General features: G+C 36.3%; 1 protein-coding gene and 1 pseudogene across 1 annotated transcript in view; both read right to left on the bottom strand.

Moving 5' to 3' along the window:
* The window catches only part of LOC111404112, a 22,788-nt gene extending 19,145 nt beyond the window's left edge, over positions 1 to 3,643 (bottom strand). The window contains exons 1-6 of the mRNA XM_023032853.1: positions 3,278 to 3,643; positions 2,175 to 2,378; positions 1,388 to 1,483; positions 951 to 1,003; positions 678 to 774; positions 489 to 562 (exon numbers count right to left, since the gene is read on the bottom strand). Of these exons, the coding sequence (XP_022888621.1) occupies positions 489 to 562; positions 678 to 774; positions 951 to 1,003; positions 1,388 to 1,483; positions 2,175 to 2,378; positions 3,278 to 3,427 (674 nt within the window). The 5' untranslated portion in view covers positions 3,428 to 3,643. The remainder of the gene's footprint in view (positions 1 to 488; positions 563 to 677; positions 775 to 950; positions 1,004 to 1,387; positions 1,484 to 2,174; positions 2,379 to 3,277) is intronic.
* Positions 3,644 to 4,437: 794 nt separating this feature from the next.
* LOC111404111 lies at positions 4,438 to 16,626 on the bottom strand (annotated as a pseudogene).

Raw genomic sequence — 16,626 nt, 5'->3', positions numbered from 1 at the left:
TGGGGTTGTTTTAAAAAAACAAAAAAAAAAAAAAAAAAAAACAGAAGTGACCCAAGTAATGAAACCTGGAAGCTCTTGTGCAGAGTTTGAATCATCATTGGATTTTTCAGAGTAGGGCATATGAAGTTAGGACATATTTTCAGAGTAAAAAACATGGCAAATAAAGCACATAATAAAAGATAAACTGATATTTCCACCGGTAGATGCTCCTCCAATAAGAAATTTAAACTCTTCTTCAACCGGAAAGAATAAGTTTTCACAATATAATATTGAGGTTTTGGTTTTTCCTTGAACTTCTGAAGTAATCCATAGCATGATTTAAGAAGTAAGGCGCTAACATCCCACGAATCCCTACCCTGTGTGCTATACCCTTTTTGATGAATTAATAAATCAATAGGGGTCTATCCCTAAAGCTCACTGTAGAAACATTTCCCTTTTGGCATAAAGGAACTCACATAATAAATTACAGGAGGTAAGCTCTTAACCACCTTAATCTCTCAACATTTACTTTCAATCCAGCTATAGCATCTTGTGCATATTGAAGTAGTTCTTCCCTCTTTCCCTGAAATTAAGAAAGGACAATGGAAAATATATACAAATGTTTCAATTTCTTAATTGAGCATCATGGTTAGTCATGCAAGTGAAATTATCAAAATCGTGCAGTTAAATAACCTTACCAGCACTTCATCATTGTAGATTGCAAAAGATTTTGCCAAATCTTGTACCATGTTTATAATCACAGTATGAACTTCCTTCCCGCCCTCGAGACACATTCTGAATGCAAAACAGAGAAGAGGAGAAGGATATGCATATTAAATTCTTCACCAAGGCAAATGCACAGAAAACTATGAGCAACTTCAAAATCTTCATAATGATCAGTCATGAAGGCCCTTCAGGCCAGACCTTAGAAACTTCAATATATTAAAGTAAATGACTAAAGTAAGAATCACCCAAATATCTCCAGAAGCAAAGAAATTTCCTCTTCATTAGGTTCTTCAAGAATCTGGGCCAGACAAAAGAGTCAGTATGGTTTACCCCAATCAGTTAAAAAGAACAAATGGCAACTTAAATACTTAACTGTACATGCAACGAGAAGGGGCAAAAATGAAGGAAATGATTTAATCATCCCCCCATTAAATTATAAATCTACTCCAGAAAAGTAAGCTATACAGAGCACAAGGAAGAATGGGAGTTTCTTCATTGGAATACAGAAAATAAGAAATGGAAAGAGTTCAGGTTATTCTTAATATGCTAAAACGAAGTATAGAATCTAGAGGATGTGTCTTTAAGAAGAATGAACAGAGAGCCACGGACAAGAAGAATCTAGTAGGGAAAGTTTTAAAATGATTGAGAAGCCCAAATGGCAACTGAAGACTGCTAAACTTACCATGGACAGTGTTATGCCCTCAAGGGCTTGACTGTGAAGGAAAACATCATTAAAGTACATTGGTTCTCCACCAACATCCGGATCGTAGTATAAAACCTGTCCATTATAATAATGAAATACATATATGTGACTTATGCTAACATGGAGAGAACAAAAAGCCAAGAAAGATAACATAGCATTATAGAAAAAATATCCGGACAGGGGAAGAGCGTATAAAATACTATCTAATCGAATCTGAAAATAGAATGGATTGAACATGGCTTTTCAAGGGCACTCAAAGGATATGATTTTCTTGATTTTCATAGCCATAACGAATTTGAGTATCAGCGCATAACAATAGATGGAAACAAATCTGAGATTCCGATCAATTCAAAAGGATCTGTTTGTTAATTACAAGCTAGACAGGTAGGTAACTACTGAGCATTAATCATGAGGACTAAAATCATGGGGGCGTTGAAATTTTTTCTTGTATTGCTTCAGCCTGCAATTGGTAGCCTACAACTCTACAATTTTCAAGACAGTTTGACTGAGATTTTTTCTTCTTTCCGATAAGATAATCTGAATAAAACTGACATAATGGAATTAACTGAGGAATTTTGTGCATTGGTGGAAGACTAAGGCGACTCAAGTTCACCTCTGAAACCTGAACGACAGTAGCTAAATCACAAGAACCAAAAGTGCAATCTACAAGCTTCAAGAGGCTATCACATTTGTTTAGAAAGCTTGTGATTCTTAAGAAATTTATGTAACTTCAGAAAGAAAAATATGAGACACTTCAAACACCCACCGCAGTTGGCTTTGCTGGAGGCCCATTTGATTCATTAGGCATATCAAGATGCTCAGTGTTGCCAGCTTCTTGTAGTCTCTCAATCTCTTTTAAGGCAACCAACCATCTTCTTAGTAACTGAACTCTTTCTGCCCCTCTGCACGAAACAGAAACTTCTTCCAATCTTTTCACCGCAAGCTTAAAGTTTTGGAAATTCCGAGCTGCCTATAGTGCCATGCAATCAAAGACAATAAATATCTTTAACACCTTGAAATAATTTATGAGAAAATAAAAGATTCATAAATAACCGACCTATTCTGAATCCAAATGAATACTAGTGTAAGCATATTCTTTAAGAAAATTTTAGGTAGGTTTATATAAACGATCACGGAAATAAATTTGCTGATATAACGTATATACAAGATGAAAATTAAATTTGTGCTTTCTCTATGTTGTACTAAGTCATCATCCATTGTCCACTGATGCAAAAGGATCTTAGGAACTTCTTCCAACCTTAAAAGGCGTTCTTAAAACTCTTTACTACCATGTAGATACATCGTATCTTAATTTATGATTATACATTTTACAATTCTTTGTATCACATTGACCACAATCACCCTTGTAAAAGTGAAAGTGAATTTCCTGGTCAGGATCAAAGCATAGGTATGATTATATGTCTGAATTATGATTTCGATTTCAAGGATGACAGCTACAACTGGACCCGGACGACTACTTTCCGAGCTGCTATCAATAGAAAAGATTTAACAAACTAAAAAATTCAAGTTATTGCCTCCAATTATAAATAACTTTAAAATAACAGAACTTCTAAAAAGAATTCGACTCTGTGTGTGCATATGCATACATTAGGCAATGAATCTAAACAGTGCAGAAAGTTCAGAGGTTTATTGATAATATGACTGTTGCAGATTTACTGGAGATATTAAGTGATTAATTAGTGTTCAACACATTTATTCAAGTAAAATGCATTTAATTATCAATAATTTTAGTGCACGCGAACAAGTCGAACATAATCGACTTCTTGTGCGCGTGTATGTATGTGATGTATACATCTGACACACACACATATATAATAAAAACGCAGAGATTAAGATTGGTTGAATTACAATGCGGTCTTGCAATAACTTGGCGCCACCGGCAACGGCTTGGCCGGCCTGTTGGACGACGGTGTCGGCGTAAATGCGGACGGTGCGAGTAAGATTACTGCTACCACCTTTTTCGACCGCTTTGTTCACCGCCGATCGAAGCCACGACATATCCAAAATCTAAATGCACTGATTTGTATAATCACTAAACAAATAGAGTCTAAATGTAGAGGGAAAAAAAATAAAATAAGGAATAAACTGATCAAACATTGGATAGCGAAGAAAGAGGAAGCAAGAAGAGCGTTAGAGGAGTTCGAGTCTTATGCCTTTCGTTTCGCGCTCAACGGTGTTGCGAATTCCCACAAATACCCTCTGCTGCAATGTGGAGGCTGTGTATAACCGGTTAGTTTATACTATCTTGCTAGTCAATGACACAACAATATATGTCAATACATTATTAAACAGTTTTAGAAAAAACGCCCAATTCCACCCTGCCACAACACCCCGTCATCTCACCTCCTGACATTAACTCTGACCAAGGAGCATTATTCTATTTTATAATATTTTCAATAACTAAAATTGGATTGTACAATCAATTCTTTTCGTTAGAAATAATATCATGTTCACAGTGTGCACAAGTTATAATGACCACTTGTTGGACATTGTCACGTTAACTGGTTAAACATTTTTTCTTTTGAAAAGTCCACATTAGCCGATGAAACATTTTTTCCTTTTTAAAAAGTTAAAAAAAATACGACTTGATCGATGATGTGATCATGCCACATCAAATGTGTGCAATTGTTATCCTACTCACAATGGGCATAGATTAACTTTATTCTTCTTGTCTCAATTAGTTAATTCCAAACATTTTTACCTTTTTTTATTTGCATTTAATTTTTGTTCGAGAGGTCACCTGAATCTTGTAGATGATAGAGGAGTTCCAATTTATATCGTTTTCATTTATCCTTCTCTTAGTAAATGTGTGGTGAATATTTTTTTCATAGTATCGTCCAATCCTATGCAATCTTCTCAATCGAACATACCATCACCATATTTTGCAGGAAGAATTTCATAGTATCTTTTAGTCTATGACTGCCCTCGAGACTAAACCACTTATCAATGAACAATCCTCCACCATTTTCAACTTCTTGATCCTTTCGACAACGGATAACCATAAGTCATTATTGTGAAATTGTTCTAACACGTGTTGAGTATTGCGTACTTGAAAGGAAAAAACATCCAAATGAAGGGAAAAGGAAGTAAGAATTTAAGGTAAGCAACAACAAAGGACTGATTTATTCATACAACATCATAGGTTTTTCCTAATGAGCACTCTATCACCTATTCTTCCAACAAAACTGGAGGGATCTGAGAAAAAAATGGTGATGATCGCAAGAATGCTGAGGTGGGAGAATCTGCCAACATCTCTAGCCAGTGAAGATCCGGTGCACACATGGAAGCAAATCATAATAACAAGTCATCAATGGAAGGCAAGGGAATTTTCCGGTAATTCCATGAGTTATAATCTTCCTGAACAGGCAAGCAGTACAAGGAATGTCATTACATGCTGAAAGCTGAAAAATATGTGACATTCTGTTGCATTAGTACCTGCTCGACCAGTGACGTTGGTGGGAACATGTCATTTACCAGAGTGTGCAATGACGTGTATGACTTTACGTCAATACGGTTATTAATGGCTACCTCTCCCTGCAAGTACAAATACATTTATTGTTGAATGTTAAATAAATGTATTTTTTTCCAGTGAACATATAAGAACTTTAACTACCTTCGGGTTAATAATAAAGATCTTGCCCTTTGGGATCCCAATTTTCCGGTAACTGAGTTCGTCAGTGTCTCGGTTTCCAAAACCGGCATAAAATGGATTATAATCAGGAGGAAAAAGTGTTTTGATATCCTGCAAAATGGGTTCTTATATACTTCAAAGAATTGACATATACGGCAGGATAGTACACAAAGCTTGTAACCCTTCTTTAACATTTACCTCTAAACACGCAATCTTGAATTCGTGAGGAGCCCTTCTTATTACTGCCACCGATTAAAATATTTCCATCAGAGACACCAAAAATAAAACCAAGGTACAAAGTGTGTTACCACATGCAGACAAATATTTGATGACGTGCAACAAGTCCTCAGCAGATGGGTATGTCAGCATGCTAGCATCGTTTCTAAATCCAACTTGGCATTTATTCATACAACTCCAAAGAGCTCTAAAATGGAAACAAGCTCAAAAATAATAGCTATTGAGGAAAGTCCTAAATATAGTTTCTTCTCTTTTCCCCAAGATTTTTCACCAAGGACTTCAAACTAGCATTTGCCCTTTAAAGTGAAGTTCTACCGCAAGATAGAAACGACTACAGTTACTAAGTAGAAATATTGATCCCACGAAATGTATGGATACTAATTGAGTAGTAGTTGTGAATGTGCGGTTAAAGTTAAATTATAAGTAACTTTTTAGGTTTCTGCAATAAATTCTTCATAAGCTTACATGAGAGCAATGAGATTTTTGAGGGAAAATTACATACCAACCCAATTCTAGTACAACGAGAAAGTCCCCAACCTTCAACGTGCAGCAACTGATTCTGCAAGCTTTCAATTTTTGTAGCATGCAGGTCTCTAATGAATGGTTCCCGTCCATTTGGACATTAAAATGTCATGTGACAATCACACGACATTTCAACATCCAAATAGATGAAACCACGTGTTTGGCACCCATGTGCTATAAAATCGAAAGGTTGGGGATCCAGTTGCTACAAAAATTGCAGGTTGGGACCCTACTTGCTCTGTTTAAAATAGGTTGGGGACCACATCGGTAATTTTCCCACTTTTTGGAAAAGTCAATTGAGTTTCCTGTCCAAGTGATTCGCTGCAGTACATAAAATTCATTAACTTCTAATGCTGTGCATTACTCACCACTTCAATGAAGATAGTGAGCTAATGAGTGGTCCTCCAAGGAAATGAAACTCACCTTCTCGGTACAATGAAGGAAATAAGCCATCCGGGGAAATAACAACAGGTCCGATGGGTAAGCTTTTGCCATCCTGCAAGTATTGGAACAAATTTCACTTAATGAAATTACATCTACAACCAAATAATAGCATTAAAAATGGCACTAGTGGTGCACTCAAATAAGATGACTTGATAGCATTAACTAGCAGAACCCAACTTAGAAATAAAGACGTGCAAATCAAAATGCTTAACAAATCACACAGAGACCAAATAAATCAAAGAAAACACAGGTTATATGGAAGACTTAAATACATGAAAACATTTTATTGATTGAATATGAAATCTCCTTCTAAAGCTTGAGAAGGTACCATTATGTACTTAAAAAGCCATTAGCACTCAAGATCGGAGTAAGTATACCTGGTTAAGATTGAAAAGAAAACTTTTAGTCAAGTATGATTGAACAATTGCGCGTGCGCTCAGAAACAATAACTGATACCCATTCTCCTGCAATAAAAATGAAACATTTTAAGATTCCTAATAATGCCATGAAGAAATTCTGATAAATATTTAAAAATAAAGATTTCTTGTAAGGTATGAACATCCAGCATGAACAAAATAACAGCAGTGGAATAAAATTGTCATCACAGAAACATCTATATAAGCACCCCGACTTGGAGTAGCAAAACAGACGGATTAACAGATATTCACAGCTTGTGCAAAACTCAATGTTATATTAACTCGGAAAAACTTATGGTCAAGGCTTGAGAAACAAGAGTATAGTCCCAGTTTATTCCTCGGTCATGGACGGACCTTCTGTTGTGCTTCGGTTGAGCCTAGTTAAAAAGGTTACGCATTATGCGTAGGATTCAGAAGTTTCCATTCTTTTTACTAAATAAAGGAAAAACAAAGTTTCAACTGTTATATGTAGATATGTACACACACACACACACACACACACTTTATTAACCAGATTATAACTTCTATAGCAACTACAGTCAGGCATCCAGAACTACATGGGATTGCATGCTCCATTAAAGAAGAAATTAATGTGGTAAGTTCCTAACCTGATCTAATTTGCAACATAATGTGTCGGGTGAAACACTTGAACATAGTATGCTGTATATGCACCTTGGTGCTTTTAGTAGGCTCTATTTTACCAATGCCACAGGCTCGTGTTTTCAGATATAATGAACTTCAATCAGTTATTTATTTTGAATAGAGATTTTATCTTATTGATTTCACCGTTATTACATATGAGATTTTGGAACCCAGTCCATATCAAGCTTCCTAACTTTAAATGCACGCACAATACAAACACAACAATAATTCTTATACATACATGTGTGTGAGCGCGTGCATATTTGGTAGTATAATATTCTAAGTCTTACTGTAAAAGCAACTGTGGATTAAGAGCCCTCTTGTTTAGGCAGAATTCCAATCAATGCAAATGCAATAAAGCAGACGATTGAAACAGTTGATGTGATTACCTTTATTGCACAAAAGAGACGAGCTATTCCAGAATGCATCCAGTCTTTCCCAACCAAAGGCATAAACTGGCCAAGGACATCAGACCTAAAATATAGAAATGGGACTGTGAGTCATAATTGGAAACAAACATTGACATTATGATGCAAGAAACGTATCGACTTGATAATGAACAATAAGAATTGAAGGAGAAAGGGGTTCAAAGAGAAGAATCAAGGGCAAGGAAAAAGTTCTATTCATATATCTCAGGTGTGTTTGTAAACACCACCCTAAGTCACTTTATACAGAGAAGCACTTCAAAATTAAATAAACTTCATATTTAAACAAACTTGAAATAAAAGATAACATTGTCAAAATCAAACTACTATAATCTAAATAACTCAAATTCTACTAATTCTTAGTCTTTCCGGTTGAATAGACTTTTAGTTCTTTCCTTGTTGCATCACATTATGTTCTCACTACATTATCCTTGATTTGCTTGGAAGCATATAGGACCAAGAACCAATACACATCTCTCATCACGGCTTACAAGCTTACATTAGCATGCCTTAGATAAATGTGTTAGAAATTGGTTTAAAATTAAGAAAATTTGGTTAAGTATAAATGTGGAAAAGTGACTTTCGTGTCAACTTCAACCAAATATTTGGACTTGATCCGATAGTCAAATTATAAATGTAAATAAACTAACTTGTTCTACTCGTCGAGTAGATCATCATGGTATATTTGGAATCTCAAAACCAATTTCGAATGTATGAGAAATTGCGGTCCAAAATTGGAAAAAAAATAGAGAAAAATTGGCCTGAATTTTGCCTAACTCCATCGCTCGCCTATCGCTTGAGCGATCGGCAGGCGAAAATTTTTTGTTAAAATTTTAACACCGGCTCTCAAGTGAAAGGCCAACAATAGGCTAACGATAGCAAACGATGATTCCTTTTGTAAAGTTGCGAGGTTTGGTGCGCATCATTTCACTCACAACCTCTCATCCTCTATATATAGGATCCTTTGAACGTCCATAATGCATCCCATATCATTTTTGCATTGAGCATTGCATAAAATATCTTGCAAAAACTCTTCTAAATCATTCCAAACCCCTTTTTTTCTTGTAGTGAGAAGGCTCTATTCTAAGTTCCCTAAAACTTGTGGTTTGAAGTGTTTTTACCACAAGTTGAATCTATTGCATCTTCGGAGACAAGTGCCATACACTATTAGTACCGTTGCAGGGCAATATTGTCTTAAGGAGAGAGTGATTATCGCTTACCTCGGATCTCTATCCTCTCATTTTCTTGTTTTCTTGTTGGTTTACACACCCTCCAAAATTTGTTGTGTTTAATTACACTTGCGAATTAAACCTTTTTACTTTCTGAATATAACAACGTTGGTTGATACTAGTGCTACCCGTCACATGTGCAGACAAGGCTATGTTTTCTAACCACAAAGAATTGAATGGAGAACAACTCTTTATAGGAAACTCTGCAAGTTCCAAAGTTCAATAATGTTCTACATGTGCCGGAAATTCGCAAAAATCTTGTATCCGGTCTCTACTTAGTAAAAATGGCTTCAAGCTTTTATTTGTATCCGACAAATTTATACTTACTAAGAATGATATTTATGTAAGAAAAAGGATATATGTGTGATGGAATGTTCAAAATCACAAAGCAAACGTATAGACAACTTGTTGATAATGGGCAATAGTAATGAAATGATGCTAAATACTAACAAAATGCTAACAAAGCATTTTGATATGAATGACATGGGTAGGTGAAGTTGATGTGATATTAGGGATTAAGATCTCTAGAGCATCAGAAGAAATTGTACTATCTCAATCTCACTATATTGAAAGTATACTTAAGAGGTATAACGTGCTTGAGGAAAGTCCTACGAAAACCCCTATAAACACAAGTTTACACTTAATCCAAAATATAGGTGCATGCATCACAACTAAAATATTTACAGGTGATAGGCAGTCTAATGTATATTACGTATTACACTCGATCGGATATAGCTTTTCCTTTAAATAAACTTAGTAGATTCATTTGTAATCCAAGCCATGATCACTGGAATGCTTTAACAAGAATTTTTAGGTACTTGAAGTATATATTAACCTATGGATTACATTTCTCAAAATATTCTGCGATATTGGAAGGATAGTGTAATGCAAATTGGATATTCGACATGAAGGATTTCAAGTCTACTAGTGGTTATGTATTTATCATTTGTGGAGCTGCTATATCATGGAAATCAACAAAGCAAACGTGTATAGCTCGATCAACGATGAAATCTGAGTTCATTGCTTTGGACAAAGTCAGAGAAGAAGCGAAATGGCTTCGTAACTTCTGGGAGATATTCCATGTTAGCCCGAACCGATACTTGCAATAAGAATACATTGGATAGTCAATCGACTATTGGAAGGACTCGAATTAATATGTATAATGGTAAGTCTAAGACATATACGTCACAAACATAATCCCATTAAACAACTGATCTCTAATGACATCGTCTCCATAGATTATGTGAAATCAAAGGAGAACGTCACAGATCCACTTATGAAAGGCTTGCATAGAGATCAAGTACGTTGTTTATCAAAAGGAATGTGATTAAAACCTACTGCGTAAGAGTCTTTGTAATGGTAACCCGACCTTGATGACTGGAGATCCCAAGATCTTTGTTCAAATGGAAACTAAGTTATGAGAATTCAATGAAGCACCTAAGAAATTATTTCCTAACTCATTCCTATGATATTAAAGTGCTTTCTGCAAAGTGATCAAAGGTTAAGATGCTCTTTTAATGATTCCTATATCTTAATGAAGTCAAGTGGAGTAAGAATATTCTTAATGGGAAGTCACCTATGTAAGTATGAAGTGGGGCAGCTTCAATAAGAATTTGTTCGTGGCTAAAATTCTTTAAACATTTATGAAATCCAAGAGCGGTTCAGGTCCAAAATGAACCAAATCATGAAAACCATGAAAGGATTAGGGAAGATGTCCGTGCGAGTATTATTGTCTTGGCTTACGCTAATGGCTGAATGGTTCAAAATATCATGTTCACCAATCAGCCAAGTAAATCCGATAGTATTTCACAAAGGAAGGTTCAAAGTCGAAAGCTACCTTACCTGATATGCAGTGTTTTTTCCGCTCTCTCTACAATGCATCATAAATCTTTCGCATTGTATATACATATTCGAATTTCCATTCATGTGGAAGATTATTGAAAATTGGTTTAAAATTGAGAAAATTTGGTTAAGTATCAATGTGGAAAAGTGACTTTTGTGTCAACTTCGACTAAATATTCAAACTTGATCCAATAGTCAAATTACAAATGTAAATAGGCTAACTTATTCTACTTGTCGAGTAGATCATCGTGGTATATTTGAAATCTCAAAATCAATTCTGGATGAATGAGAAATTGCTGGATGAATGAAAAATTGCAATCCAAAGTTGAAAGAAAAATAGAGAAAAACTAGCTTGGATTTTGCCTATCTCCATCGCTTAAAATTTTGACACTAGCACTCGAGCGAGGGGCCAGTGACAGGCTAGCGACAGCAAGTGATACTTCCCTTTGTTTTACGACATTTAGTGAGCATCACTTCATCCACAACCTCTCATTCTCTATACATGACCCTATGATCGTCCATGGAAACAAAGGTTCCCTTGCCTTAAGCCTCTATTGTTCAGAAAATAACCCTCAAGGGTACCGTTGACCAAAACTGAGAATGGAACAGTAGAGATACAAAACTGGATTCACTTACACCACTTATCCTAAAGCTACATTGCCTAAGCATATACAGAACCCTCCGTTCACGTAATCATGAGCCTTCTGAATATCGAGCTTACATCCTTGGAACCCCCAAGTACATTCTTGAGTCAATGTATTCATTCACTATAAGTACAGAATCCAAGATCTAGTGCCATTTCACAAAAGCATTCTGAAACTTAAGACACCACTTTTCCTAGCACCTCATTTAATCTATTCGTCAGAACTTTAGCAATAATCTTGTATAGGCCATTGACTAAGCTAATAGGGCTAAAATCCTTAATATCAGTCACTCCCGATTTCTTAGGAATCGGAACAATAAATGTAGCATTAGAACTTCTCATGAACTTATCACACTAAAAAAATAAGAACATCCATAATGTCTTGTCACACCACCTCCCAACAAACTTTATAAAATGAGAACGAGAAACCGTCCAATCCTAGCGATCTTGGAGCCTTATCATTATTCATACTAAACACCACCTCCATATTTCATTCTCCCCAAATTGTCTCTCTAACCAATTGGCATCCTCCTCATTAATAGTAAAAAAATCCAACCCCTCGAACTTTAACCTCCACCCAAATTGCTTATTAGAGATTCTTATAGAAACTTATCATTTGGGTCTCAACATCCTGTAGGTCCTCATAAGTAACCCCATCTACCTCTAACAATGTGATAGAATTGTTGTACCTTTTAGAATTAGCGACCCCACAAAAAAACTTGGTGCATTTGTCCCCCTCTTTCAACCACGTGACCATAGATTTCTAGAGTCAAGCAATCTCCTCCTTCTCTGCCAACCTTTCTAACTTTCTCTTAATACTCCACGTCCCTTCCTCTCTTTCCCTATCAACCCTTGACTCTCCTCCCGCCTATCCAACTTTTCTATGTCTGAAAGATACTGATTTGTGCGACAATTTACATCGCCCACCACCTCTTCATTTCACCTCTTTATATCCACTTTTAAATCCTTCAACTTCTGACCAACACATAACTGGGAGACCCCCTGAAATCATAGGAGGCCCGCCCAGTCCATACTCGCTCCCCAAAACCTTCTACTTTTAACCACGTCTTCTCAGACTCAAAAGGCTTCCTTAATAAGTTGATCCCAATTAGATGACCTAGTAAAATCTCTCTCAATCATAAGCAAGTCCACCAATATATTCTCCCTAATAAAATCCGAAAAGTCATCCATAACCATATTAGTCTCCTATCTCTAAACCCCTCAGTAGGAAATCAAACCACATTAAAATCACCGTCAATACACTTGGGAGACTCCACTAAGCCATCATACCAGCCAACTTATCCCAAAAGCCCCTTCTACTCTCATCAGCATTAGGCTCATAAACTCCTATAAACATCCAACAGAATCTATCCCCAATATTTCTAAGTGAAAGCGATAGAGAGAATAACCTTACACTAACCTCCTCCATATCAAAAGCTCTAGTGTCCTATATGATTAGCACGCCTCCTGAAGCCCTTGATGACCCAAAAAATCGATACCCTATATGCTGTCTCATATAAGCTACTAACCACAACCCTCAAGACAAGCTCCAACTTTTTTTCTTGTAAATAGACAAGATCAGCCTTCCATCTCCTTAACAAATTTCGAACACCTAACATTTTCCCAATTTCATTAAGCTCCCTCATATTCCTGCTAATGATTTCATAAATTTTATAGTATTTTTCTACTTCAATTAAGACTAGTTCAAAGCTATATAAATGAAGCTCATTATAATTCACACAAATTTCATAATGAAACAAAGGTATTTCCTCTCTTAAATTTTGCTTCCGTATGTCTAACTCTTCTTCCCTTTCTATCTCCCTCCTTCTATATCCTCCCTCTCTTTACCCCCTCCTTTCTCTTCTTCTCTCCCCCTTCCCCTTCTCCTTCCCCTTCTCCTATAATTGTTTGATTGCATCCTATGTCACTACCATTAAAATTGCGCGAAATATCGAGTAATTAGAAATAAAACTCTATTTTTTTAACTCCTCAAATATGAAATACCCCTGCATACACATTTTCCTAGATAACATTAGCCAATCAGATTTTAGTCTACCCATATTCTTTGAAGAGCTCACTTGTCTAAGGATGGACTTTTTCTGCTTTGCCTGAAGCATGAATAAAAATATAATTTATTTAGAAACAATATTAATGACCGGATCTAATGTGAGCCTTATAACTCAAAATAGGTCAGGCTTCTAGCATCACCACATTAAAATGTCTCATTATTCAGCTCTAGCTGAATAAGGAGTCGGTCCTTCTTACATCTCTCCCAATAATTTGGAAAAACGAGATATTGCTCAGAGCACACATTACTAAGCACATTACTAAATTTAAGAGATTGCTTTTCTTATAGTATAAGCTATAAGGACTTGTGAAAGGCATTAAGGTTAAAATCAGCTTTTAGTTGATCAATTGTCTATATTGCAGGCATACAAGTTTTTGATTCTTTTGTTCCCCACAGTACAAGCTGCAAGCATACTATATTGTAACTAAAAGCACGCATATGTGCATCTGCTTGTAAAGAAATCTAAACTCTGATTGCAAAATAGATCGTAAGAAGTAAATAAATCTTACTTGGTAATTGTACCGTCGACATCAGAAATTACAATCCGTGTATTCCACTTCCACAAATATATATGAGCTTCAACCTGTATCAAGAAAGTGTGACTCAGTAACAAAAAGAGGATATATCTAGTCCAACTGCCTATCTAAATTAAAGTACAAACATTAATCAAGGAACAAATAAGACCTTCTGGTGTCCAAGTACTCTTGTAGAGAATATAAAATTAACCATATTCTGCCCCTCTTTGAGATTCAAAGATGTTATCTGATCAGTAGTAGGAACATTAGTTCTTGTAACTTGCTTACGCAGAGACTCACCGGCACTATGGGGTGTGGATGTTAGTTCTACAGGTTGGCTCGTTGAGACAGATTCAGAATCAACAAAGATCTCCTCATTTGATGAATTACTACCACAATGATCGAGAGTCTTAACCTTCCTAAAAGGGATAGACCAGAGCCTCCATCTGCGTCCAGAAGGAGTTGAAATCAATCCAGAATCACTTTCCTTTGTTTTTGGAGTTCCCTGTTCCACAGGAATTGCATCCTCTGGCTGAACAGGTAAATCCAAACCATAAGCTGCCATACCAAGAATGATGGGTGCAGCTTTATCCCATGGCAAGCACTTTCCTCGTATTCTAACAATTAAGTTTTCGTTCTTAACAATTGATGTGGCAGAAAGTTTAAGTTCTCAGCTGATATGCCGTTTGTATCAAAGGCTTCTGCTGCTGCACTCAAACCCATGCCAGCAAAAAGCAAGTTTCCACAGAGAGATATCCCTAACCCTGAAGACATGTAAATGAATGTGATTGGAGAAGTTGAGAAACCGGATTAAAATTTTCTCAATTACAATATTGAGTCCAATTTTATTATTATAGCCAGATGGCCTGACTTACTTGTCCCTAAGCCTGTTCTCATAGCTATGCTTGGCACTTCAGTATCAGGTTCAATGTCTTTAGCTTTACTGCATTCATCTACAGAAGTAGGTGCTTCCTCGACACTTTGCATTCCTTTGGCTTCCATCTCTAAATCCATCTGCTTATCTGCATCCTGATCGTTGATGACATCTTGAGCAGGCTTGCTATCAAAATCCATGTGATCCGTATGAAATGCATCTTTTTCATGGACTGCAACTTCAACCTGTAACTTTGGAAAAGATTCAATGCTGTTGTGTCCAAAATCTGAGGGAGATAATCCAGTATCATTTCTTGATTTTTGAAGATTATGAGGCGAATTTTCATGTGGAACTTCAGAAACCATAGAATCATTGCTGGTGTATCCAAAATCTGAGGGAGATAATCCAGTTTCATTTCTTGATTTTTGAAGATTCCCCTCTTCACTTTCATAATTTGTCTTAGGATTTAGAGGCAAATTTTCATGTGGATCTTCAGCAACCTCAGAAGTTTCGAATGAAGACCTCATACTTTGCTGATCAGCATTTGTAGACTGCTCTGCCAATTTTATGAGCTCCAAACAGCTTTTAAACATCTCATCCCTCTTAAAACTACTTGACATATTTTCCGAACTACAATCGAGGAAGACATTTCTATCTTGATTAGCTGTGTTCTGAGTTTCTTGTACATGATGGAGATGCTCTTCATCTCCTTCACAAGGCTCCAGCTCATATTTTGAAGCCAGATTGCCATTGTTTATCTCTCATTCACTTCCTGAAGTAACTTTATATGTGGTTGTATCAAGATCACTTAAATAACCAGCATCGCGAGAACATTCTTCTTTGTGATATTCTTTGGTCCCTTCATCTGGACTGACGTTAAACTTAGGCATGTTTTGTTGCACATTTTCAGTATTCCTCTCAAACGATGAAACGGGTGCTGTCAATACGTGGACATCTACACTTACCAGAACTACTTCTGAATTCAAATTCTCTGATTCTATCACATGCTGCAGACTATCTAGATTGCCATATCTACTTGAACCATATTCCGATAATTCGCTCAAACCTTCCTGAGATGATTGCTCATCTTGAAACTCGTAGAATATCCGCTCATTATCAGATTCAGTCCTTTCTAATCTGTCCATACCAAGAGTAACGCGTTCATCTCGCACCTCTGCCTCACCATTATCCAAATCCTCAGCTTCTTGTCTACAAAACCTATTGTCTGTTAAAGTATTGTCATTGTAAGTGTGATCTATATCATTACTCTCTGAGGTGCCTTCGAGATTATCAGAATCCTTCAAACCCTCATTTGTCTTGTCCTTTTCAGAGTTATTTTCCTGTACAAAATATGCTTCACCAGAATTATCAAGATACATATGAAAATTAGCTTCTACTCCATTAACTTCTATTCGGACAACCTTCTCTGCCCCTTTAAGAACACCCTGAAATTTACCAAACCGTACATACCAAGGTGTGCTCCTGAAGGCTCCATCGTGCTGCTTAACTACGATTATGTCAACTGCCCCACCAAATAGATGAAACGGTGTGGTAATAAAGCTGCTAACTTTACCCACAACGTTCATTTGGCCTAATTACAAAAAATTGCCCCAAAAATTCTAAAGAAATCAGTCATTCTACAAACTAGAGTTGGTATTGATAATCAAATCCACGGTCATCAATCAAATAATGTTGAAACATCACCTGAA

Source organism: Olea europaea, chromosome 11 (genome assembly GCF_002742605.1).
Source record: "Olea europaea var. sylvestris chromosome 11, O_europaea_v1, whole genome shotgun sequence".
Taxonomy (NCBI): domain Eukaryota; kingdom Viridiplantae; phylum Streptophyta; class Magnoliopsida; order Lamiales; family Oleaceae; genus Olea; species Olea europaea.
This window is presented reverse-complemented; position numbering and strand designations above follow the sequence as displayed.